The sequence below is a fragment of the Aethalodelphis obliquidens genome, unplaced genomic scaffold (genome assembly GCF_003676395.1).
Source record: "Aethalodelphis obliquidens isolate GAN/ISIS:26980383/991018 unplaced genomic scaffold, ASM367639v1 scaffold28, whole genome shotgun sequence".
NCBI classification, from domain to species: domain Eukaryota; kingdom Metazoa; phylum Chordata; class Mammalia; order Artiodactyla; family Delphinidae; genus Aethalodelphis; species Aethalodelphis obliquidens.
The window spans coordinates 8,082,478-8,108,490 of record NW_020837972.1 but is presented as its reverse complement, the minus strand read 5'-3'; the positions used below and the strand labels follow the sequence as shown (position 1 = coordinate 8,108,490).

The 26,013-nt window shown below is 50.7% G+C and overlaps 1 protein-coding gene across 2 annotated transcripts in view; it reads right to left on the bottom strand.

The window, feature by feature from the left end:
- The window catches only part of GCN1 (GCN1 activator of EIF2AK4), a 56,835-nt gene that overhangs the window by 18,243 nt on the left and 12,579 nt on the right, over positions 1-26,013 (bottom strand). For both annotated transcript variants that reach the window (XR_003436694.1, XM_027124574.1), the window contains exons 7-37: positions 25,861-25,995; positions 24,971-25,039; positions 24,733-24,841; positions 24,060-24,134; positions 23,679-23,807; positions 23,129-23,179; positions 22,751-22,849; positions 22,356-22,529; positions 20,496-20,648; positions 19,130-19,222; positions 17,016-17,091; positions 16,706-16,865; positions 15,492-15,681; positions 15,276-15,400; positions 14,334-14,512; positions 13,566-13,659; positions 12,274-12,387; positions 11,961-12,159; positions 10,608-10,763; positions 9,958-10,139; positions 8,624-8,704; positions 8,147-8,290; positions 7,083-7,210; positions 6,724-6,913; positions 6,461-6,531; positions 5,635-5,800; positions 5,089-5,283; positions 3,765-4,011; positions 3,225-3,346; positions 2,798-2,912; positions 1,515-1,694 (exon numbers count right to left, since the gene is read on the bottom strand). Coding sequence is in view for 1 of the 2 variants with exons in the window: in XM_027124574.1 (XP_026980375.1) it covers positions 1,515-1,694; positions 2,798-2,912; positions 3,225-3,346; positions 3,765-4,011; positions 5,089-5,283; positions 5,635-5,800; positions 6,461-6,531; positions 6,724-6,913; positions 7,083-7,210; positions 8,147-8,290; positions 8,624-8,704; positions 9,958-10,139; positions 10,608-10,763; positions 11,961-12,159; positions 12,274-12,387; positions 13,566-13,659; positions 14,334-14,512; positions 15,276-15,400; positions 15,492-15,681; positions 16,706-16,865; positions 17,016-17,091; positions 19,130-19,222; positions 20,496-20,648; positions 22,356-22,529; positions 22,751-22,849; positions 23,129-23,179; positions 23,679-23,807; positions 24,060-24,134; positions 24,733-24,841; positions 24,971-25,039; positions 25,861-25,995 (4,201 nt within the window). In the remaining variant the exon portion in view is untranslated. The remainder of the gene's footprint in view (positions 1-1,514; positions 1,695-2,797; positions 2,913-3,224; positions 3,347-3,764; positions 4,012-5,088; positions 5,284-5,634; positions 5,801-6,460; positions 6,532-6,723; positions 6,914-7,082; positions 7,211-8,146; positions 8,291-8,623; positions 8,705-9,957; positions 10,140-10,607; positions 10,764-11,960; positions 12,160-12,273; positions 12,388-13,565; positions 13,660-14,333; positions 14,513-15,275; positions 15,401-15,491; positions 15,682-16,705; positions 16,866-17,015; positions 17,092-19,129; positions 19,223-20,495; positions 20,649-22,355; positions 22,530-22,750; positions 22,850-23,128; positions 23,180-23,678; positions 23,808-24,059; positions 24,135-24,732; positions 24,842-24,970; positions 25,040-25,860; positions 25,996-26,013) is intronic.

Here is a 26,013-nt window from a genome sequence, read left to right as displayed (position 1 = left end):
AAGCACATGAAAACATGTTCCACATCATTAGTCATTAGGGAAATGCAAATCAAAACCACAATGAAATGCCACTTCACACCCACGAGGATGACTGTAACCAAAAAGACAGACAATAACAGAGGTGGCAACTAGAACTCGCATACACTGCTGCCGGGAATGTCAAATGGTACAGCTGCGTGGGGTAACAGTCTAGCACTTCCTCAAAAAGGTAAACAGTTACCACATGACCCAGCGATTCCATTCCTAGGTATCTAACCAAGAGAACTGAAATCATGCCTACAGGGGAAAAAAAAAAAACCTTGGATACAGACGTTCATAGCAATATTAACAGCCAAAAAGTGGAAACGACCCAAACATCTACCAATTGATGAATGGATAAACAAAATGTGGTATACTCATTCATTGGAATACATTATTGGGCCATAAAAGGAAAGAAGTACTGATACATGCTACAGTGTGGATGAACCTTGAAAACATAATGCTAAATGCAAGAAGCTAGACATAAAAGGCCACACACTGTATGATGCCATTTACGTGAAGTGTCCAGAATAGGCAAACTCAGAGACAGAAAATAGATTAGTGGTTGTCAGAGGCTAGAGGTAGGAGGGGAAATGAGGAGTGAATGCTAATGGGTGGGTGTGGGGTTCCTTTCTGAGATGATGAAAATGCCCCGGAACTAAACAGCAGTGATACTTACATAATTTTGTGAAAATGCTAAAAACCACTAAGTTGTACATTTTTGAGAAGTGAATTTTACATTATACAAACTAGTCAATTAAAAAAAAAAAGGCCCCAGGCTGGATCCTGAAAATGAAGGCATTCATTTGATAGAGATGAGACTATTCTGGGCCTTAGAAATCCCCAGGGGTGTTGGACATTGTAAACAACAACAAAATCCACATCTACCTATTCATCCCTTAAAAAACAAAAACAAAAACCCATCATTTTCTGAATGAAAACAAGTCTGGAAATACTCAGGCTGAAAGGCACTGAATGGGTACCGATGTTCTATGCTGAAGCTTAAAAATTAACAAGTACAGTACTGGTCAAGGTAGCTGGCTGGGGTTTGTTTCTAGAAATCAATCTTTCCCTAATTACTCAAGAAATAACCACAGTAAAAAGTAAGCTCCCTAACCCCTCTATCACAGGCCTCCTGGAATGAGAGAGAATAGAAAAGTTCCCCAAAACCTAACACTTTGGATGATGCAGATGTGGTCCAGAGCTTGTCATTTATCTGTTGACCTCAAGGCTCCCTTAGAGTCAAGCTATTTCTGGGCCAACAACTCAGTTTCCCTACCTGAGCAGTCAATGACTGCTCCAGACCAACAGGAAAACAGACCACTTCCAAACTACTTTCCACTTATTATCGTAGGAAAAGGGCTCCCCCAAATTTAAAGGGCTCAATGTGAACATATCTGTCCTCAGAGGGCCTAAGCTGAATGGGTGCATGTTCCCTGCAGTGTCCAGGGATAGGAGGAGGAACCGGGGCCAGTGCCCTCGTGGGAGAGGCGTACCCAGGATCTCCGGGTTCCTGATGACGGAGCCAATTTGCCTGAGCGCCTGCTGTCCGGCCTTCTGCACTTTGACGTGGGAGTCGGTGAGCACCTCTGTGAGCTTGGGCACGATGTTGGGTAGGCAGGACGACAGCTGCTTAGGAGCACAGTACGCCATCGCCCCAAGCAATTCCACCGACCCTGCAGACGGCAGACACACGCCCAGCATGAAATCACTGAGCACAGGTTGGCAAGTCGCCTGGGCTGGCTGCCCGGGCAAGGGACACACGGCCTGCTCCTCTGCAGACTGCTCCAGCAGTCCCGGGAAGAGGGCACAGGGCCGGGCTCCAGCCAAGCGAGCAAAATGCTCCTGAGGCCTGCTGAGCCTGGGCAAGAGGCTGGGCAGTATTGGGGAGAGTGGCCAGACCTGGCTTAGAGCTGACAGTGATCCAAGGTCAATTCACTGCATTTCTCTGGCCTCAGTCTCCTCATCCACAAATGAGGAGACTGATTAAGATTGTGATTTTTCAAGATGTAGGAGGAAGCCTGAAGGACTGAGGAGGAAGCCCCGATGCTGACCCTCCCCAAACCTGAGCAACTCTGTTTTACAAATTAGGATTCCAAATAAGATTACATTTTTTAAAAAGGGGTTTCGGGACTTCCCTGGTGGCGCAGTGGTTAAGAATCTGCCTGCCAACGCAGGGGACACGGGTTCAACCCCTGGTCCGGGAAGGTCCCACATGCCACAGAGCAACTAAGCCCGCCCCGTGTGCCATGACTACTGAGCCTGCGCTCTAGAGCCCGCGAGCCACAACTACTGAGCCCGCGTGCCACAACTACTGAAGCCCACGCACCTAGAGCCCGTGCTCCACAACAAGAGAAGCCACTGCGTGAGAAGCCCACGCACTGCAATGAAGAATAGCCCCCGCTTGCCGCAACTAGAGAAAGCCCACGCGCAGCAACAAAGACCCAACACCACCAAAAATAAAATAAAAATTGATTCATTAAAAAAAAAAAAAAAAGGCGGTTTAATGGGGTGGGGAGAAAGGCTTTAAAATCACAGACCTAGCCACAGACAAGCCTTAAAGCTCTGCGATTTCCTGACTTAGGTCTGTGGCTCCTGTGAGAGGCCTGTTCTTTGCAAGAAAGCAACAAACTAATAAAGGAATGAGCTGCCTAACCAGAGTCTTGGCCTCATCCCTGGGCTGGGGAGCACACACAGCACAAGAGCTGTGGCTCTGGACCCCTGTAAGGGCAGTTTTCAGAACAGGAAGTTGAGGGAGGGAGGGAGGGAGTGGCCTTACCGGCTTTGGTCCTCCAGGATTCCTCCTCCAGGGCAGCCAATAAGGAGGGGAGCACCAGCTTCACCCCATGAGCACTCAGGTTGCTCATCACAGCCTTGGCACAGTCATCTGCAGCCTCAAGGGAGGAGAAAAGATGTTCAGGGGCCTCCTCGGCTACGCAAAGGTCAAGGCCTGATGCTGGACCGAGGGTTCTCCTGGTGACCAACGCTCACTGGGGGGGTCTACTGCGTCAGACCCTGTGCCCAGGCCCGCAGAGACAGCTGAGCAGGAGAAACATGGTTTCTCACCTCACAGGGCTTCAGTACTTCACTGGGAACCAGAGGAGTCCGTACCAGTAACCAGTGTCCAAGATGCGGGCAGAGGGCTTGCCAGCAGCAGGGGCCTCGAACCACTGCCAGCCATTCCCAAGTGCAGCCTCAGGACTTACCTCACGCACGTACTGGTTCCCATCCCCGAAGCACAGCAGCAGATGGGGCAGCACATGAACCACATACGGCTCGAAGAGCTTCCCCAGCATGGTACAGAGCATCTCGAAGGCAAAGAGCGCTCCTGGGGGAGAAGGCAGGACGGCTGGGAACAGGATGTCCTCTCGGGGCAGCCACAGGACAAGCTCCCCACCACCTCCTCATCCTCTGGAAACACTCAGGGCAGCTGTGGGACTAAAGTGGCTGCCCCGTGAGGGAGCAGCCCCTCTGCCTCCCCTGAGCAGAAAGGAGGTGAGAACAGGGAGCACTAACAGCTAGAATGGCAAGTCTCTCTCAGCTGAGGGTGTTGCTGAGTTAGAAAAAAGGTAAGTCCGGGCCGCATCAGCAAGGATGGGATGGAATGGCTCACAGACAGCTGCCCCCCCTGCAGCACACACACAAACGCCAGCCTTCAGCAGGGGAGGAAAAGCCAGATTCCCTCCTCTGGCAGCCATGGGGACTGACCTCCCACGCTGGGCGGCACCGAGCTTGGAGACACTCACCCTCTCGGCGGCGGAAGTTCTTCTTGTCCTGGATGGCATCAGTCAGCGCAGCCATCATCTCCTGCTGCTTCAGCGACAGGATGCCCAGGCCCTTTACCAGGCCCGCCAGCCCGTAAGCAGCCCCTTTGCGCTCAGCGTACTTGTCTGACTCCAGCAGCTGCTGCATCAGCCTCTGGATCATCCCTCCAGCGTCCTCCTTGATGGCGGGGACGAGGGGCGGCAAGCAGCTGGCCACGGATTCCTGGACCTGGGGGAGGGGCCCGCCGCGTCAGTGCTGCAGCTCAACCACAGCCAGGCCCTGGCAGCCGATGCAGTCTTCTGCAGCACCTCACCCCTAGACGTCCCCCAGCCCCATCTCAGCCACCGCCTGTCAGACCACACAGAGCATCGGAAAGGCAGATGGTGGTACAAGCTCATGCCTGACCCGCATTCCGTCAGGATGCACGCTACATCTATTAGCCAGGAGAGCATCAGCCATTACGGTGCTATTTCTGGTCTGAAGAGAGAACCTAGGCCTGGGCAGGTGGGGTAAAACCTCAGGAAGATTAAACCCACTCACAGAGGAAGATCCAGAGAGAAACATGCTACTGTGCCTCCTTAAAAACAACCCAAGTCTCTCAGTTTTCAAATTTGTCAGTCAGGGAAATGGGGCTGGGCCTTACAGGGCCAGGTCCAAATCAAGCAGTCCCAAAAGATGCTGTCAATCGTCTTCCAGCCACAGCTCATGAAGCCCGACCAGGGCAGCGAGGCAGTCTGCAGCCAGGGGCCTGGGCAGGAAGCTTGGGAGGCCAGGTACTCTGACAGACTATTTGACCACAATTCAGTAAACCTGTGGTTTTCAACTGTGCCTTTGAGGAGGACACTCTGGATTGTCCGAAATGCAAGTAACAGAAAATACATGTAAATGTGTTTTTTAAATAAGAGAAAAAAAAAAATCCTTTGCACTGTGGCTTGGAGGCTGCATCACAAGGCCCCCAAAACATATAACTAACGCAGGGAGAGGATCAGGAAAAGGCTAACACAACAAGAACGATTCATTTTTTTTTTAAACCTCTGTATCCCCAGGGACAGGTTTACTCTAAATGCAAAAAATGACTCTTAGAAAATGAGTAGAAAAAAATGAAAACATCTAAGAGGTCTACTAGAACAAAGTAACAAACTAACTCCCCCTCCAGAGGTGAGTATTCCTGACTATAAACCAGGCTGTCCCGAGACGAGATGACTCCTCGCAGAGAACTGGGCCTTCTGCACCCTGATACCCGACTCTGTCCCTAGCGTCCCACTGCCCACCCACAGTTGGGGCCCCAGGCCAGGGGGCAGGTACCTGTTGGGAGGGGGTGGAGAGAGCGGCGATGAGCTTGGCGACAATAGGCTTCACTTTGGGGTCGCTCTTTTCCAGGTGCTTGGCTAGAGAGCCCATCAGGACCACCACGCTCTGCCGCACAGCGTCATAGCTGGCATCATTGGGTGCGTTCTTCAGGAACTCCTCAAACACCGGCAGCAGCGAGTTGACGTTCTCCTGGAAAGCCAAGAGCTCCTGGAGCCTCACATCAGCCCATAGGCTGTGCCTGGGGATGACGGTCTCTGCCCCAGGACCAAGCCCAAGTCTGGCTCTGGGACAGGCCTCCTAACAAGCTAGCCAGCAGTGCCAGCGGGTTTCCCAGTCTTCTGGCAGGACTGCAGCAGACTTACAAGAATTTAACACCCTTTTGGGGGGGTCTTTATGACTCAAAAGAAATACAAATGGAATTTTCCACAGGGGCTAGTGCCCTGCCAGGATTTCGAGCACTCAGCATCCCTGTGGCACCACTGCTCAGCCCACCTTGGCCCAGCCTTCTCCCCACCTCCTCAGCTAGCTGAAATCTTTTACCTTCCCATGCGTGTTGAGCGTCTCAAGGGCTGCATCTAACATGCACTTCCGGACATCTGGGTTTCGGTCGTTGAGGGCATCAGGGACAAAAAATTGAAAGAGTGGCTTCACCTGAGAACTGTCCAAACACTGGGAGAGCTTGTTCAGGGCCAAAGCCAAGCCACACCTAGGAAAGAAGGGGGAGCATGTCAGGGGGGGCAAGGGCAAGCCAGAGGCCTCCTCCCCTGCTGGTGGCACCTATCCCAGTATGTCACTAGGAGAGTGAGCCTGCCAACAGCAAACACTGCTTCAGGGGCAGAGCACAACACAGAGCCCAATGCCCTGTGCTTACCCACTGCTGTGCCCACTGGTGTGGCAACGGCCCACTTGTAAAACAGAGACCTCCTATCTGTCCAGAGTTTACCTCCTACAGGGTGACCTTGGGGAGGGGACCAGCTCTGCCTCTGTTTCCCCATGTGTGAGTGCATCGCCTACCCCTCTCCCTCCAGGGGAGGAGGAAAGGGAGGTGAAGGAACCAGATGTGAAGGCATTCAGAAGTGGACATACTCTACAAAGGCTAAGTACTATTATTCTTTCAGCTACAGCAGTAAGGAGGGGCCCAGGGACCTTTACAGAAACAGAGTCCCTCGGAGGAAAGGAGAAACATGTCGTCTAGCTAGCCAGGAAGAGCCAGAACTTGAACTCAGGTCTCTGACTCAGAGGGAGGTCTTGCTGTTTCCCTCCGCTGATCCATTATCCCATGCTGCCTCTTCACAGCACCCAGCCCAGCCAACCTGCCACACCTCAGAAAGCACTGAGTGGTACAAGGCTGAAGCAACTGTTATACCTGGCTTCCCACTGATCTGGAGGAGATTCTGAGATAACTCGTCCCAAAGCATCCAGCACCGGGGGCGGCCGCTGCAACAGACAGGTTGATCAATGCACTGCAGTGCTCTCTCCAATAAAGCCAATGACCCAGGTGAGACGGGAGATTAGGCACAAGCCACCCTGAGCCACAGTATGGCTCCTGTTTGGAGCAGGTGGGAGGTTGAAAATGGTCCAACCCACCCTTACACACCCAGACTGCATCGCGGTGCACAGACGACTCACATAGAGCTTCTCCTGGTAAATCTCCATAAGCCTGCCCATAACCTCCGCCGCCTGCCGCTGGTAACGCGCCACTGCTTGGGAGAGGGCTTCAGCCCCGGCCTGCCTCACAGCTGCCTCGTGATAGATGACGTCGTCGATGAGCAAGGAGCAGAGGTCTGGCTGCAGATCTAGGCCCATGGTTGACCAGAGCCTGTAGCAGACCAAAGGCGGAGCTGGTCAGACAAGGATCTGCAGCACGGGCCCTGCCAAACCCGACCACCCGACCCTTTTTCCCTCTGTAGGCTGAGCACGCTGGGTCCAGTTATTTCATGAGGGGAAAGAGAACAGAGCAGGAAAACCAGCCTTCCGACGGCTCTCACCTCTCTGCCAGCTTCCGGATCTCCTCCTCCTTGTCAAACTTGACCACCCAGAGCCTCCGCAGAAGGTTCAGGCCATTCTTCTCATCAGTATCAGGCGCTGGCAATACCATGTGGAGTTCCAACAGCCCCTGAGAGGGGGTGGGACCACACCGTGTGAGGCATGACCTTTGGGAAGAGCCTCTGACCTGTCCCCCACCACCCTGCCTCCCGCTAGGGCTGAACCGTCCAAGACGTAGCCACTAGCCGCACGTGGGTCTCCACAGTGAAATCATTTAAAACGAACTCTAACTTTTTCAGCTGCACCAGCCACATTTCAAGTGCTCAACAGCCATATGCTGGCTGGTGGCTACCACACTGGACAGCACAGATGTATATTTCCAGCCCTGCAGAACATTGCACTGGACAGCACTGGTTAGGGAATGCCATGAGTCAGTTCAGCTCATTAGCTGCTCTTCAAAGAGCTTTTCTTTCATGAAATGATGGCATATAGCGGTAGAATCTTTTCTAACATAAAATTTAAAAATTTAACTCTAAACACGCAAGTCAGACAAAACCTCAGAAAAAGGACATTCCCTTTGTTTTAGGAACTATCTGCCACATTGCCATTGTTTTTCAAATTTTTACCAAGGACCAGTGCAAACTCTGTCACAGAGCAATAGCAGGAGCCTGCAGTCTGGCATCTGGGAATCAATGTCTCATACTCCAAGGGGATCCTTTAGCTTTGGGTCCCAAAGCACCAAGAGAAAGCAAGTATAAGGTAGTAGGTTGAAGAAATGAACCAATCCTGTGAGTTATATCTGTCTATAAAAGTACCAAGATCCACATTCCGTTTTAGAAATTAGGTGAAGTCTTCCGAGGTGAAGAAAAAAATAGGCAGTGATACATGACAACTGCTTAGCTGTTCCAATTCCTAGAATGACCCCAAACCACACTCTGTGACCTCTTCTCTTTGCCTCCAGGACACGCTGGTGCATATGTGCGGCATCTCCCATCAGGGCAGCTCGAACAGGGACGCTGAGGGACAAGGGATGCCAAGGTAGCCCCAAGAGGGAGTGGGCACGCACCCGGAGCGCAGTGTCCCGCACACTAGCACAGGGGGACAGCAAGGCGCAGAGCAGCACGTCCACCTCCTCCTGCTCTGCAAAGGCACAGCCATCCTCGCCACTGCTGCTGGCACACAGGGTGGTCAGGGCGTCTGAAGCCAGAACCTGAGGAAGACATCCATCCGCTGGGCTCAGTTCCCCAATTTTTTTTTCCTACTATGGGGCCAGGCAGGGGAGCCAGGTGATGGGCTGAGGAGCCCAGGGAGGAATCTGAACTGAGAACACCCACCCCACAGCCGTACTAGGGCTCAGACCCCAGCGCCAGGCCACGGCCAGTGGCAGGACCCAAGCAAAACCCCTCACCAGCTGAGAACAGTCAGGCTGGCTCTCAAAAGCAGCCCTTCTGCCCAAGGCCAGAACTGAGGGCTGAGAGAACTAGAACCTGAGGTTGGGGTCATGAACTGAGTCACAGCAAAAGCCAACTGGGAACCAGATCACCTGCAGTTGGGGAGAGCCTGTGCCGATCACCCAAGTCAGAAGGCGCAGCATGGCCACACGAGGCAGCAACTCTGGGCCATTCTAAGAGAGAACAGAAGGTAAGTCAGGGTGAAGCTCCAGGGAAGGTATGTAACCAAGTCCGGTGGCACATGAAGCAGCACCCTCTCACCCACAGGGGAACATTCTGGGTCATACTGCTGACTCCACTGTAGAAACCCTGTCAGGTTTACAACTCAATCCACCGGAGCCAACCCCAGTCAACCAGATCTTCAGGGACTAAAAATAAATAAACTCTTAACCTTGGTTGAAACTCACAGAATATGAAATACAGGTGGCCCATAAACATATGAAGAGATACTGAACTTTACAAGTAAAGTAAAAAAATGTGAAATAAAACATTACACCATTCTTTCACCCATCGTTGGCAAGATTACCACTACGTGAGGTTGTATTAGGATTGGAGAAAAGAAAACACTCAGTGAGGGTATAGCTCAGAACATGTCACAGAACCTAACAATTCCATGCCCAAGAATCTGTCCTATAGAAATGTTCACACAGTGTGCAAGGGACATAAATGTACAAGGGGGCACACCACAGCGATGTTCAAAATATGGAAACGTTAGAAACAACCTAAAAATATCAATCAACAAGTAAAAAGTTAACTAAACCATGGTGAACCCACAGCATAGAACCCCACGCAGCCTGTGAAATTAGATCCATGTGACGTGGATCACATGGATCCGGACACCGGAGGAGACCCACAGAATGTCGTCCCATGAAAGAAGGAGTGCAATCCATTTTTGCTTTACTGTGTTTGTGGGTATGAGTTTTGAATGTGCTTAAAAAAAAAAAAGTCCACAAGGGTATAGGCCAAACTGTTAGCAACAGTTACCTCTAGGGAGTGGCATTTCTCTTTTTGCTTCTGTACTGTTGGAATTTTACACATGCATTACTTTGGCAAATTTTTAGAACATAATCTATTAAAAAGAAAACTCCTCAATGAATGAGCTCCAGTCTCACAATCATAAGCAAGTCAAAGGGAGAGAGAGTGATCAGAACTATCTTCTGAGTTAGAAACAAAACAATAAATTAATACAAAATCCTTCAACTTCTTTGGGTCAGAAACTATCAGACACAAGAGACCCATAAGCTTCTGTGAGGTCTTGACAACCACACTGAATAGAACATTTGGGTTCTCCTCACCAATGGTTGCTGCTATAGGTATATGTATATGCTGCACGACCTCCCCCCCAGAATTGTTCATGGGAAGCGTCAGAAGCCCCTGCCTCCCCAACGCCCTCAAACCGAGAGGGAGCCGAGCTCCCCGGGCCAACCTCGTCCACACGCCCTGGCGGGCTGCTGGGTGAGGCCCTCAGCTGGGCGTGGACGGTGAGGATCTGAAGAATCTGGGCCACGCGCTCCTCCTCCTCCTTGCTGTGGTGGGGCATCTCGGTCAGCACCATCTTCAGAAACGGGAAGACTAAGGAGAAGGCTGGCGCGGACAGGGGCGCGGCGTCTGTGAGAGCAAGAAGCAGATGGATCCTGTAGGTTGGGCAGGACCCTGAGCACGGCTGCCTCAGTGTCCATCCTCAGGGCAAGTGGGTGGGGGGAAGGCTGGAGGCCCTGACACCCTGAAGCATGTGGCATGACAAGAGGGATGACAGGCAGTAGCCCAGTTCTAAAGCCAATCCTGCTCCTACCCCAGACACTGCCCAGTTCCACAATGTGAGAGTTAAAACAGACAAGTAGCTTCCGATGGCAAGAACTAAACCCTCAGTGGGGGTCACAGTGACTCAGAATACCAGGGACCAGACTCAAAAATCGTCCATCCCCCCTTTTTCAGATGAGGAAATTAAGGCCAGGGAGGGAAGAGACTCACTGGAGGCTACAGCCTCAGGAAGCCCCGGGGTACGGAGCGCCATAGCTCGTGCAATCCCTGCACGGTTCACACTGCCTCGTGCCCTTTGTCCGTCCTGTCCCTTACCTGGTTCTCCCTTGCCTGCCCTGCTGGTGATGGTGTGACTGTGCAGCAGGGTCACCGCCCTCTTCACGGCCACCGACAGCTCTTCCTGGCACCATGACTTATCCAGGGCACATTCTGGCTTCAGCAGGCGCAGAGTCACGTGGCTCACCAAAGTTCCTGTGTCCAAGAGAAGGGACCCAGCAGGGGATGACCCTCGCAAAGACACAGAATCTGGCCCAGGTGCAAACCAGGGACCCAGGGCAGAGATGCCATGTCCCTCTGACTTAATAGTAATCAATTCTGCTCTGCCTAAGTATCCTCAACCTAATTTCTCATTTCATCTCCAGGACAGTGCCAAAGGGTAGGCAGGCCGGCAAGGAGATACCCTTCTGACACTAAGGAATTAAAAGTGCGCTGAGAGGAGGCATAAGCCACCCAAGGGTTATTCAGTTGGGAGTTATTCAGCTCTATCCATGTGGTCCTCCCACCTTCCATGCAACAGCACAGCCAGCCAGGTAATACTTCCGGCAGGTTCTATGTGTACTGCCTGACTCCAGCCTCACCCTGAAGGGAACATACCCCTCAGGCTCAAGGTATGTTCATCCTCAAGGTCATTAAACAACCCATAAAGCGAGGCCTCCACAATTCCCAGCCACCCCACTTGGTCTTTGTTTCTCCACAGCCAACAGAAAGCTAAAGGCCACAGAGACCTCTGGTCATCCACATGTGGCTGCTCAGGAGCTCTGGGCTACAGACAGGCCACGTGGCACCAAACCATCCCACTGCCACTGAATTTCAAACTGCTACAGGGCTTCCCTGGTGGCGCAGTGGTTAAAAATCCTCCTGCCAATGCAGGGGACAGGGGTTCGAGCCCTGGTCTAGGGAGATCCCACATGCTGCGGAGCAAATAAGCCCATGCGCCACAACTACTGAAGCCCGCGCGTCTGGAGCCCTTGCTCTGCAACAAGAGAAAACACTACAATGAGAAGCCTGCGCACCGCAAAGAACAGTAGACCCCACTTGCCACAACTAGCGAAAGCCCGCGCACAGCAACGAAGACCCAACGCAGCCAAAAATAAATAAATAAATAAGATAAATTTATTAAAAAAAAAAACACTGCTACAGAAAAGATCACCGACTAGCATCTAAAAGTTGGCCCTCAGAATGAAGACTCAGCAGACATAAAATGGGAGAGAGGAGGCGGCACTGTGTGCTCCCAAGGATACGCTGCTTGAGATGCCTGAGGCTGTATCCATAGGAAAACAAGTCAGTAGCCTAGGTCACTGCGTGCCTCCCCACGAGCACTCGGGGGCATCTCTGTCCACCCCCATCCTGCCCCGGGGTCATGCCCACAGCCAGCCAACGAGGACTAACCCAAAGTCTTGAGCCTAGGGGTCATGACACAGGCAGCTAAGGACAGGAAAGGGTTCTTGATCCTGGGAGCAGCGAGGGGAGATTTCAACAAGGGCAGGAAAGAGTCGACCAGGACAGGGATGTACTGGGTCAGGCCGGACGGGTTCTTGGCCAGGATGGTGTCCAGCAGTCCTAGCGCCGCCTCCAGCTCATTGTCCAGCTGTAAGCAGAGTCACCCCAGAAGGCCAGTCAGCGGGGCCCTGCCCCAGGACAGCGAGGAGCAGGCGACCCAGCACTCTCGTGGCACAGGCGTGTGGTGGCAGCGACTGCTTACCTCCTGCAGCCGCCTCCGGATCTGCGCCTCCTTGTCCAGCTGGGCCTGCAGCATCTCCTTCTGTTTGCTGGTCAGCTGCACCTCCTCTTTTATGCCTTTCTTCTTCTTTATCTCCTGAAGGGAACAAGCAAAGCAAATCCATCTCCAGGGAAAGGAACTCCCTCCCTCCCACCAAGCAGGGCACGCTCAGCTCCCCAGTCAGCACCAGGACAGCTCTATGTCTGTGACCTGGCCCCCCAACCTGCCATGTGGCCTCCCCTACTCCCACAAGTCCACAGCCACCTGGTATCTACAGAACAGAGAGAGCAGTAGAGAGGGGATTTCTTGCTGGATTCTCTACTAACAAACACAAGAAGGGCCTTTATACGTTAGAGAAAAGAAAAGTCCCTCCAGGTGCTGAAAAGGGTATTCTGGTAGCCATGCAGCTTCAGCCTCCCCTCCTGCCAGCCCGCCCTACAGACACTCTCTTCCAGTATAAGCTAAGGTCCTGCAAAGACCGAGAGCACTCATTCATTTGATAAGTCTTTACTTAGCACCTACATGGTGCCAGGCACTGTTCTAGATGCTGGGGAGACCATGAGAAGAAGACCAAGTCTCTATCCTCACAGAGCTGACAATCTAGTGGGTGCAGGTAGACCATGAACAGGGAAACAGATACATAAACAAGGTGACTTCAGATCATGACCAATGTTATGAAAGGAATAAATATGATGCATAGCAAATGAGAAAAGGCGCGGGGTCTACTCTGGATAGGGTGGGCAGAGGGGTCACCTCTCCGCGAAGGGGATATGTGGGCAGAGACGTGAAAGACAAGAAGAACCCAGCCTTGTAAAGACTGAGGGAGGACAAAAAACAAAAAACAAAAAACCGAGGGAGGAGCAAACAAAGGCTCTGAGACAGGAAAGAGCCCTGTGTGCTTTGCTCCTGTCAGAACCAGTTCTGTCACTGCCGAATAGAGCAATAAACCACGATGCCCCAGCGGCTACACTGTGCCAGGCCCTATGCCTACTATCAAGAGGACAGATAGGTCCCGGCCTTCCAGGAGCTGCGGGGACAGGCATGGAATCAAGCAACACCACTTAGCAGAGGAAATACATGAACTACTGCCAGCAGAGAGAAAAATTTGTTTTCCTTGAGTTGGGCGTAGAGAAAGCTACCTGAGAAAGGGCAGATAAAGAGTGTGGCAGTAGGACCCAGGATCAGTGGGGAGGTCGGAGGAGTGTGCCATGGGTCAGGATGACCCAAGAGACCCGCCTGAGGCCACCCCGTGTGTGAGGCCTCCACGTACCCACCTCCTTCAGCTCCAGCTCGATGATCTGCTCCTTGAAGGAGTAAGCTTTGTTCTCTCGCTTCATGTTGGCCTTTTTTATGCTGTCCTGCTGGGCACTGAAACACCAGAGCAGGTGATCAGCCAGGTTCAAAACAGCCACCAGGCCCTTCAGCCTCCCACCAGCCATAAAACCCCAGCTAGTTTTTAAGTCATATGCACCAGGAAAGTGCTGGATACTCTACATGCTCTTGTATCCCAGGCCTAAGTACTGTGCCTAGAACACAGTAAGCACTCCTCCAATCAACAGATAGATTGTTTCATTTACTCCTCACAAGACCCTACAAAGGACACATAGTCTCCATCTGACAGGCACTTCTCTGGTGGTCCAGTGGTTAAGAATCCACCTTCCAATGCAGGGGACGCAAATTCAATCCCTGGTTGGGGAACTAAGATCTCACATGCCACGGGGCAACTGAGCCCAAGCACTACAAGTACTGAGCCCGCGCGCTCTAGAGCCCACGTGCCACAGCTAGAGAGAAGCCCGTGCACGGCAACCAAGAGGGCGCGTGCTGCAGGGAAAGATTCCGCATGCTGCCACTAAAGATCCCGCGTGCTGCCACGAAAGATCCCGCGTGCTGCCACGAAAGATCCCGCGTGCTGCCACGAAAGATCCCGCGTGCTGCAACTAAGACCCGACGCAGCCAAATAAATTAATTAATTAAAAAAAAAGGAAAGAGAAAAAAAAGAAAACTAAGGCTTGGGGCTATTGAGCCCATGAGTGGGGGCTCACCTCTGGATGATGGATTTGTCGTACAGCTCCCCGGCAGGGGTCTGCATAATAGCAAACTCCTCCCGTGTCACCTGGCACAGCGCTGGGTTCTGCACGGAAGCGGTGATGGTGCTGATGAGCTGAGGGAGGACCCGGTCTGGGGACAGGATGGAGAGGGAGCCCATGGCATTCATGGAAGACTGCCAGACAAACATAGACATGGTCAGTGAGCGCCACAGCTGGCACTGGAGAGGGGTCCTGCCAGGCCTAAATGCCCCAGGCAATGGCTCCCCTTCTTCTTGCCACTGCCTGCTCTTTCTGAGCACTGCCTACTGGAGTGGACAAGCGTAGTGTGTGTCTGCCTTCTCAGCGAGCTGTACCTACCTGGTACTAGCACCCTGATTTGGGGGACACATTCCTCTCCCAATCTCATCTCCGTGGTTCAGGTGGAGCTGACCCCACCCTCTCCAGAGGTGGGCACGTGACCCAGACCAGGATGGGCCTCAGGATAAGCACAAGACCCAAGTCAGGTCAAGCAGGGCAGTAAGACCCCATGCCAGCTGAAATGACTAGAAAACGCAAGCTTTTCCCACTGGAGCTGATGGGGGACAAGAAGCCTGGAATAGCTATCCTGCTACTAAAAAGGGGAGACTGAGAATGGAGCCCATACCGTGGAAAGCAGAGATGGGACACAGATGGATGAGACAGAGAGATGGACAGAGAGCAAGAGATACACCACCTACAAGGTCCTGAAGACACCTGAGTCCCTGTCCAGTCACATCCTGGGTCTTACCAGTTAGATGAGGGAACAAGCAAGTTCCCTATTGTGCTCAAACTAGTTTGCACTTTCTGCCACATGAAACCCAAGGGTTCAACCCATTTTTCATCACACCTTCACCTGTTTCTCTGAATCTCCCGTCTGGACTCTGACCTGAGACCAAAACCAGCTCACATGCCAATTACCTGGTTCAGGGGGCTCTGTGTGGTGATCCTGGGAATGATCTGATCCAGGTGCCTAGTAATGAAGGCTTCCGGATCGATCTTCATCCTGGCAAGAAGTGCTGGCCACAGGCCAGATTGCACAGCGACTGAAGGGAAGGGGAGCTCTTTGAGGCCTTCTGCCCGGCCTGCTCCTACAACACAGTCCCCGCCCCTCCAATACCCGCCCCAGGCACGCACCTAAGGACGGGTGGTGGGAGATGATCAGCATCTCCTGGGCCAGCTGCTCTGTGTTGGTGACATCACCTTCCAGCCCTGGCACCCCAGAGATGATGCAGAGAGCCTCCTGCAGGACCCGCGGAGGCACGTAGGCCTTGCCCGCCTCAGTCACCTCCCCAGCATCGGTCACAAGAGCCTCTAAGGGCAGCACCTGTGGGGAGACAACACATGAGCCCCACTGCTCAGAGCCCCGTGCAGGCCTGGCACACAGGAGATGAAGATGCCAGGGAGGCAGCTGCCTCTCATTCATGTTGTTCTCTGGGCTCCCTGCTGGTGTGGATACTGACACCCAGTGCCTGGCACTGGGACCCACAGGTTATGAGATGGGCCTGGAAGGAAGCACCTAAAACAGCCCACAGGGGGAAAGAAGGCAACAGACACTGGTCCAGGGGACCTACCCTGAGACTGCAAGTCTGTCACTGGCCCACATCCCTCAAGCAGGCTTAGGGAAGGAGGGAAACAGTGAAACAGGGCACAAAGAGCACTGAAACTAGGAGCCGGGTCTTGCGGGTCAACTCCCAGTTCTGCCACCCACTGGCTGGGGGACCCTGAGCAAGTCATTTCAGCTACCAGAACCCTGGACAACTCATACAAAATAAGCATAGTAAGCCTGTCAGCCTTTTAAAGGCATTGTGAAAAACTGAAAGGGACAATGGGTAGAAAACACTTTAAAAATTATAAAGTGCTTTAAAAATGAAGTGTTTTTTGGGCTTCCCTAGTGGTGCAGTGGTTGAGAGTCCGCCTGCCGATTCAGGGGACGCGGGCTCGTGCCCCGGTCCGGGAGGATCCCACATGACGCGGAGCGGCTGGGCCCGTGAGCCATGGCCGCTGGGCCTGCGCGTCCGGAGCCTGTGCTCCACAACGGGAGAGGCCACAGCAGTGAGAGGTCCGCATACCGCAAGAAAAAAAAAAAAAGAAGTGTTTTTCCATTACTCAAGAATAAAAAGGTTGAGCTACATGTCATAAAACATGGGAAGAAAGAAAAGCATCTGAAAAGGAAAAGGAATTATATGAAACAAGGTGTTACCCAAACTCCAGGGCAGAAGATTCTGGCATCACACAGAGTCTGAGTGAGTGAGAACAGCCCAGGAGCAGTCTAGTTAAAATCCCACAGCATAAGCAGGGTCAGCTAAGGGGGTCTGAGAGCCCCAGTTCTGCAGCCCAGATGCCCTGACCTTGTGAGAACTGAGGACAGTCTTCAGCTCCTCCAGGAGTCCATAGGCCAGCTTGAAGCCCCCGAGAGCAGAGAGCAGCTTCCGAACCGTCTGCTGGGCCTGCCTGCGCACGTGCCAGGTGCGGCTCAGGAGCACCGCCACCAGAGCCCGGTGGTACTGCCTGCAGCAGAGGGACAGGGCGTCCTGGGTAAGGCCAGGTGTGGGGTTCTCCACAGCCAGCCTTCCACCCCTCACACACCGCCACGTCTCAGGCTCCTGTCAGGGTTTGTGTCATTTGGCCAAAGGGGAAAAGTAAACGAGCCCCACGTACTGAACTTTGTTGCCTGTGAGTCTGTGCGGATGGTCAAGGAAGAGTCTCTCTGTCAGATGCAGCACGGTACAGAGGGCTGGCGGGGGGGACAGAAACAGCACAAGTGTTTTTAAAATAGAGAACACATCCAGAAAGAACTGGGAAGAGCTGGAAAATGAACACCAAAATGTAAAGGGAAAGTTACAGTTCACTAGAATTTTTTTTAAGTTTTTATTTTATATTGGAGTATAGCTGATTAACAATGTTGTGTTAGTTTCAGGTGTACAGCAAAGTGATTCAGTTATACATATACATGTATCTAATGAATTTTCTTTTTTGCTAACTACACACGTGTATTCTTTTTTTAACATCTTTATTGGAGTATAATTTCTTTACAATGGTGCACTAGTTTCTGCTTTATAACAAAGTGAATCAGCTGTACATATATATATATCCCCGTATCTCCTCCCTCTTGTGTCTCCTCCCATACTCCCTATCCCACTGCTCTAGGTGGTCACAAAGCACCAAGCTGATCTCCCTGTGCTATGCGGCTGCCTCCCACTAGCTATCTATTTTACATTTGGTAGTGTATATTAAGTCCATGCCACTCTCTCACTTTGTCCCAGCTTACCCTTCCCCCTCCCCACTTCCTCAAGTCCATTCTCTACATCTGCACCTTTATTCTTGTCCTGCCCCTAGGTTCTTCAGAACCATTTTTTTTTTTTTACATTCCATATATATGTGTTAGCATACGGTATTTGTTTTTCTCTGCCTGACTTACTTTACTCCGTATGACAGACTCTAGGTCCATCTACCTCACTGCAAATAACTCAATTTCGTTTCTGGTTATGGCTGAGTAACATTCCATCGTATATAATGTGCCACATCTTCTTTATCCATTCATCTGTCGATGGACACTTAGGTTGCTTCCATGTCCTGGCTATTGTAAACAGAGCTGCAATGAACATTGTGGTACATGACTCTTTTTGAATTATGGTTTTCTCAGGGTATATGCCCAGTAGTGGGATTGCTGGGTCGTGTGGTAGTTCTATTTTTAGTTTTTTAAGCAACCTCCATATTGTTCTCCATAGGCACACGTGTATTTTGGAACAAGCAAAAGTATATTCAATATCCTGTGATAAACCATAACAGAATATGAAAAAGAATGTATATATACGTGTAACTGAATCACTTTGCTGTACAGTAGAAATTAACACATTGTAAATCCAACTATACTTCAATAAAATAATTTTTTTTAATTACTATGCAGTTCTAAAAAAGAATGAGAGTGCTCATTATATACTGACGTGAAATTATTTCCAAATCTAGACAGCACAATGCATACAGTAGGAATATTAACACTTGTGTAAAAAAGGCAGAGAACTGATACATAAGGTTATTTATTGGTATAAATATAAAATATCAAAGATACACAAGAAGCTGATAAAATTGGTTCTCCACGGCCAGGGACACTGTGTGGCTAGAGATCAAAGCAAGGGTATAACTTTCAGTGTAGACTCTCTTGGGTCTTTTTTTTTTTTGTATTATGTGAATATATCTCCTATTCAAAAATTAGCGAAACATTTTTTAAACATCAGGAAGTGACTAACAGTTGTAGCTCATTAAGAGAATGTTGTGATTTGTCAGTCAAAAGGCTTTTCCAATCACCAATTAGCGGCAGATACTTCTAAGGCAACCTAGAATTTTAAACATACATTTAAAGATCAACTGTTCCTTCTCTGCCAAGATAGAAACCAGTAGTTCTTCTATCTCCTGGTGTGGGTGGAGCCAGCCACACTTCGCCAGAGCTTCTCAGCTGCCTCTCAGTGCACGAAAACCTCTACGACAGCACCAATTACCCAGTCAACTATAATTACACCTAATATCACAGCTCCACAACTATTAGAGTGCTGTCTCCACAAATCTCCCACTTCCCTCCCATTTCCCTAGCCTTCCACATCCCACAGGAGTACATTCATTCCCACAAAAGCTGAGCTGTTGGCCAGATCACTCTGCTCCAGGTTTCTGCTGAGCTGTCTGGTCAAAACAACAGGCAGTCAGAGAAGGATCCTCTCTGAAGACCCACCAGAGACTCAGCCCCAAACTCGACTTCAACTAAGCGGGTAGTGACTCACCATCCTCTGAAGCCATGAGCAGGAATTTGTCAGAAGTGAAAACCTGCTTCTTCTCATCCAAAATTAGCTGCCAGAAACTGCTCAGTTTGGCCTCTGCAAGAAACAAAAGGTCACTCTACCACACAGCCCCCGACATGCCAGGGCTAGTCCCCGCCATGCTGAAGCTGCGGGGGCTGGCTTTGCTGACAGACTCTCCGCTGTTGCAGCAGGCAGGAGTTCTCCCTCAGCGGGGGCGGGTCACTCCCAGGCTCACTGTCCTCCGGTTCCGAGAACTAACCGGTTCTTCTGGTGGCATTGCCTATGTGAAAAGCTTTGGTGGTTCTCTGCAGCCCACAGGAGCCCAGATGAGCTGCTTCCCACCTGGAATTCCCACCTGTTCCAGGTGCCAGGCTGAACTACTTGAGGTCCACATGTGGTGCTTTCCCCGCCCTTCCCTCATTTGAACTCACGCTGGGCCAGCTAGTGAAAACCCTTCTAGCCCTCAGGGCCCTAGTTCAAATGCTCCCTCCTTCATGAAGCTTTTCCTGACACCCAACCCCTAAACTAAAAGAAATCCCTCCTTCAAAACTGCTCTTATGCCACATTTTGCCTTAAACAACAGATAACTTTTGCATATCCTCTCTCCCAGTAGAGTAAAGCAGCTTAAAATTTGCTGAAACAGGGTCATGTTCTGCCTCCCCGCCACAGAAGTAGCCCAGTGCCTTGGTATATAGTCAGATGGCACACAATAATATATATGAAAAGAGATGAACTCCATTTCTAACCACAGGAATAAGTTCAGCTATGTCCCCATGCAGAGTAGGATGTAGACTAAATAAGCACAGAATACCGTGTAGCCACAAAAAAAGGAAAGCTCTTTTTGTTGTACTGATTTTGGAATCTTTTCCAAGATGTGTTCAGTACGCAATATGGCATGTATAGTATGTCACCCAGCATGTTTCGGCAATTACACATTGATCATCTCTAGACACGAAACTGGATAATACTATCCAAGGAGGGAAACTTAGTGGCTGGAAGACAGGATGGCTAAGGGGAAGCTTTTAATGTTATACCCTATAAATGTATAACCAATTAAAAACAACGTCCCACTTATCATCTGTAGGGATGAGCCTCAGCGTTGCACTGTGCAGCGGGAGTGCAGCCAGGGGACTCTGTCACTGTCCTCCTTTGCCACGTTGCTCCAATGCTCCAGGACAGGGGCTTGTAGATAAAATTCATCCCTGCAGGTGACAAGTGGCCCTACGACTGCCCAGTGTGGTAAGTGGCCAAGCTAATCCTGTAAAATCCTAAATATCAAGGCACTCCTCCCAAGGACTCTGAAAGAGGCCCTTGTCTGCTAGCATCCTGGACATCTCTGGACTCTTACCAGCCTGTGAGTCAGCCATCGAAAGCTTTGAGAGCAGCAAGGCAGCAGCGACCCCTTCGGTGACTACGGGAACCTGAGTGCTTTGGGAGGCTGCCTTCTCCACTGTCTGGATGAGCAAGGGCAACAAGTCCAGGGCCTGCAACAGTGTGTCACCTGTGGAGATAGGACCAGCACCTTACAGAACACCCCAATCGCAAGGAGGCAAGATTACTTGAGAAAGGAGTTATTCACCCATGTCTGAATGGTTAACACCCTTCAGTTACCTTTCAAATATCTCAAATAAGTGGAAGTAAAATCTAGGACTTAAATCAAACTCTACAACCATAAAGCTAGAGCTAGAAGGGTCCTTACTAGTCCAATAGTCCAGGTATTCACTTGATGGATAAGGAAACAGACCAAGAGAGGTGAAGTGAGTTGCCCAAGGCCACACAGCTGGTTGAGGGAGAGCCAGGGCAAACCTCAAGTTGACTAATTTCTCTCTGGGGCTCTTCTCCCACACCAGACAACCTCCAGACCCAAATCCCAAAACCAGAACCAATCTGCTGACCTATGAACTAAACTCTGTTCAAAAAAAAAAAAAAAGTAGAGGGCTTCCCTGGTGGCACAGTGGTTGAGAGTCCGCCTGCCGATGCAGGGGACATGGATTCGCACCCCGGTCCGGGAAGATCCCACATGCGGCGGAGCGGCTGGGCTCGTGAGCCATGACCACTGAGCCTGAGCGTCCGGAGACTGTGCTCTGCACGGGAGAGGCCACAACAGTGAGAGGCCTGTGCACCGCGCAAAAAAAAAAAAAAAAAGTAGAAACCTACTAAAACTATAGCTAAACCCACGTATGTGTGTGTATGTATGTATGTATGTATAATTTATTTAGGCTGCACTGGGTCTTCATTGCAGTGCACAGGCTTAGTTGCAGTATGTGGGATCTTAGTTCCTCGACCAGGGATCAAATCCGGGCCCCCTGCATTGGGAGCATGGCGTCTTAACCACTGAACCACCAGGGAAGTCCCAACCCACGTTTTCTTAATTACTAAATTGGTATATAGAGTATTTCACAGTGAAACAAGTATTTCATTTGGATGATGCCATGGATTTGAATCCAAGAAATGTATATTTTAAAGGTTTATTTTATGATTGTTTTTAAAGTATTAAGCAGAAGCAGCTCAAGCTAAAGAGACTAGGTTAAACCAAGACTTGGCTATTTAGAACTCAATCTAAAATCAAGTTCAATCAGTGCAGCAAAACTGCAAACTGATACACAAGTACAGACACTGTACAGAAGGGGGTCACCTCTCTAGGGGCAGCTCTGGAGTCTCCTAAACATTTTTTTAAACCCAGTCATCATAAGTTTAAACTTTAAGTGAAATATGAGCCCATCTCAGAGGTGGACATCAATATTAGAGATTTTTACTTTGGGGATCAAGCTCCTACAGATTTGAAGTTTCCCCTCGCTGTGCTTGGGAAGGAGGTAGATGCTCAGGCCCAAATGACAGGTTTGTTAGCACTGAAGCGAGGGCAGTTGTTGTTTCTAATAGGTCCAGTGTAAAGATTATATAATTTACACCTTATAAATCAGTCTTATCAGAATGATTTCTCCATGATTTCAGAAAACAGAGTGACAGGTTCTGGTTGTGGCTCCTCTCTGAATAAAGCTTTGTATTCTGAAGGTCTGATAAGGAGGAGAAGCCAGAAACTGTTGTGAAGACTGGGCTCTGATTCTAGGCTTTATGGATGACTAAGCTAGATGCTCCCAGTGGCTCAGGAGGAAATGATGCAAAAAAAGCTGGACCGAAAGGGAAAGCCTGGAACGGTGATGACGCCCTGAAGATCACCTCAATCACCTCTGTGAGGGAAGCATCTCACCTCGGAAGCAGACCAACATGCACTGCAGATAGGCGTGCCTCACTGCAGAGGTGGAGGTTTTAAGGCTGAAGGCTTTCTTGAACCATTCAGTGAGCTTCTTGGGCACTTCTGTGGAGAACCGGTTACACCAGAGAGCCAGGACAGAGGTGGCGTGCACCAAGGTGCCTTCGTGAACTAGGGCAAGAAGCAGAAGTCCAGTCAGCCCTATGTCTTAGACCCACATCACATCACTGCCAGTTGCATGCGAAAGCAAGTAGGAGTAAAGGGAGAGGAAGCAGTGATGCTTCAGGGAGAGGAAGCAGGGCCCTCAGAAGGGGTTCATGGCAGGCTCCAACTGTGAAAACCGGGGGTCAAGGATGGGTCCAGGCTGCACCCTCACCATGGTGCACAATTACCTTCTTGCTGGAGGAAGGGGATGAACAGCTCAGCCACGGTCCCACTCAGGACTTGACTGGAAGGCCCGGCCACCACGTGATGACTGACACTCCCGATCCCTGGAAGGCAGGGGATTCCCTGCTTAGCCCCTCATCAGCACAAAACTGCCAACACACCAGTCCTCCTGTCACTGCCCACCTCCCCAGCAGCCATGCCTCTCCTCTGGCCATGACTGACCCCCCACTCAATCCCCCATCAGACGTCCTGCCTTTTACGGAAGCCAGACTGGGATGTCCAAAACTGTCAGAGGTGTCAAGATCCGACGGATTCACCTTCCCTAACAGTTACGTTACACTACTACTACTACACTTCCTACTACCCGTAGAGAAATTCCGTACCTGAGAGGACGCTCATCTTCTGGGCTACAATAGTTAGTTTTCCTTCCGAGCCTGAGAGGAGAGATAGCAAAGATTCAAAATTCACATCTGCCACATTTCCCAAGGGGGTGAATAAGGTCGTCATGTGTGTGACATCAAGATACAGTTTCTGATTCCAGAAGCAGCCTTTCTATCATGTAGCTGGGCTTAACATCACATGTACTGGCTTTTTTTTTTTTTCTAACTAAAGAAATAAATAATATGTTCTTGCAGAAAATGTGACAAATAGAAAAAATATAAAAGCAACATCTAAAAATCACCCATGTTCCCACTACCTAAAATATTATTAACATTTTGGTGTATTTCCCTCTATTTTTTCCCCCTATGCAAACGATAATGCCTATGCTTAAAACTGAGATCACCCCCATCCACACTGATCTGCACATGCTTCTTTCTGTTCATTCTTGACACAAGCAAACTCAGAGCACCAAGCCCCCAACAGGTCCCGGTGCCCAAGGAATGCCAGAGGCCACACCTTGGCCATCCGCACGCCCGGGAAGGACTTGCCCACCTCCGAGGATAGCAAACAGGTGCCTGGCCAGGGCTTCCATCGCCGAGGAGTCACTGCACTGGCGGACCAGGTTCTGCAGCGCCAGCACGGCTTCATCCATCAGGCGGGGGCTGTTGGACTTCAGCTGGCCTGGACACGGAGAGCCGCAACTCAGAAGCTGCTGAGAGCTGGGTAGCCAGGCTCTCATCTTTGTCTTCCCTGCTCCCAACTCTTCAATCCTGGCTCTGTGTTCCCATTATAAAGGATCTCAGGAAAGAAACTACACAACTGTAGTTTATTTCTAAACTGAGCTGTCTCCTACCCCTTTTTGTACAATAGGGATAAGTACAACCGAAGCCCAAGGTGCCATTCCAGGGGCTGGAGAGGGGTTGGGACACTCACCAGCCAGTCCTTTCACGATGTCCAGGGCATAATGGCTGAGATCGAGAGTCACTGATGCCAACAGACTGGAGATAGCTGAGGGGGACAGAAAGCACGCATCATGCTGGCCTCCAGGGGAAATGCCCGTTTCTGCCTGACTCCCCAGCCAGTGCTCAGGCCTGCTGTGTAGACACATAGGACATGACCACTCTTCATCTCTGTATGGTCACATGGTGGTCACACCTTTGTCCCACAGCTCTGCTGTAAAGCTGTATACTGCCCCATCCCAATCAGCAAAAAACTGCCCCTCCGACATTCCACCCACACCTCTTACCAAGATAAAAAGAGACAGAGACTCAACTCTCATATCCTATGGTTTCAAGTGCCACCTCCACACCAAGGTCAAACTGTCTAGAGCAGAGGTTCTTAACCTGGTTTCCGGAAGGTTCTTAGACCTCTAAAAATGTATGCGGTATTTTAAGTGGGTATACTTTTGTGCATTCTTCCAGCAAGAGGGCCCATTACTTTCAGCATACTCTCAAAAGGGTCCCTGATCTCTCTCCCAAGGGCCCAATGAGGTAAACAGTGAATACATCTCCCCCTGCCCCAAGCACTTCCTGCTGCCAAGTAGTGGGGACCCGGCTTATCAGGCAACTTCATCTCCCTCCCACCATCCTGTTTGGCAGGAACCTACTTTCAAGAACATTCTCTGGACTCCTCAGTAAGGACTTCTGTATGGTGGGCAATATCAGATCCTTAAACTCCGAGTGGGACATGTATCGGAGCAGAGGGGCACAGTTATCCTACAAAGAGAAAGGGGTCAGGCACCCAGCCTTCGTGGGAACAGACCAAGAATAAAGGATGGTTCTGAATCACAGAATTTAAAATGGGATTTAGCTTGCCCAGGTGAGTAAGGGCCACCTCACACTCACCAACAGATACTTCTGAGGCTTTACTTTGCTCATCAAGATGTTCTTCACATAAAAATCCAGCAGGGCACTCTAGGGAATACAGAGACCTGGTTAGACCCTGACGTTCTGAGATCCCTCTTGTGGGACTGCTTCTAAAAAATACCAATCAGTGCCCCAAATGTCATGGTGTCAAGCATGAAGATCCCAGTGATCTCTCCATTCCCCATCTAAAAGCCTTCCACAGCTTTCCATGGCTCCTAGGAGCAAGTCCAAGTCCTTGGCATGGCTCACAGGCCTACCTGCTACCCTCTTTCACCCAGACACCCACGTGCCCCTCCAACCGCACTTTGCCTCCTCTACATTCCTGCCCACATGCTGCTTTCTCTGCCCAAAATGCCCTTCCTCCCCTCTTGACCTTGTTAACGCCTATTCACCCTTTAAGTTCCTTCATCAGAGATGTGTTCCCTGACCCACAGCCTAAGACAAGTCCCAACCAGAGTATCACAGCCTCTTGCGCTTTTCCTTTGCAGCGTGTCTCACAGAGATAATGAGATGACGATTATGTCTAACGGCAGCCTCCTCAGATTCAGTCCCGCCCGGGAAGGGATCACAGCTCCCTCATGCACTGCTGCATCCCCAACACCTGGCACAGAGCTTGGCACAAGGCAGATGCTCAGTGTGGGTGAATAAATGACTGCATGAACAGGCAAATCATCATCCCGTTAACTATGGCAGGATCCATCCCAAGCCACAACTGGAGGGGAAACTTTCCAGCTCCTCAAAGTTCATATATCACCATGAAAGGCCGGGGTCTCAGGTGAGAAAACCAACAAACTTCAGATAAGGCCAGCAGCTGGGGGCCACCAGGGCAAAACAAGCTCCCCCTCCTTCCCTCCAGAGAGTCCACTTGCCTTGTGCCGATTGACCACGTCCATCTCCTTGTGTCTCGTGCAGAACTGCACCAGCAGCCCCAGCATAGCTGCATAGTTCTGGTTGGGTTCTAGGCTGAGAACGGCTGACAAGTATTGTTCCACCAGTCCCGGGTTCTGAAGAGGAACGGGTAA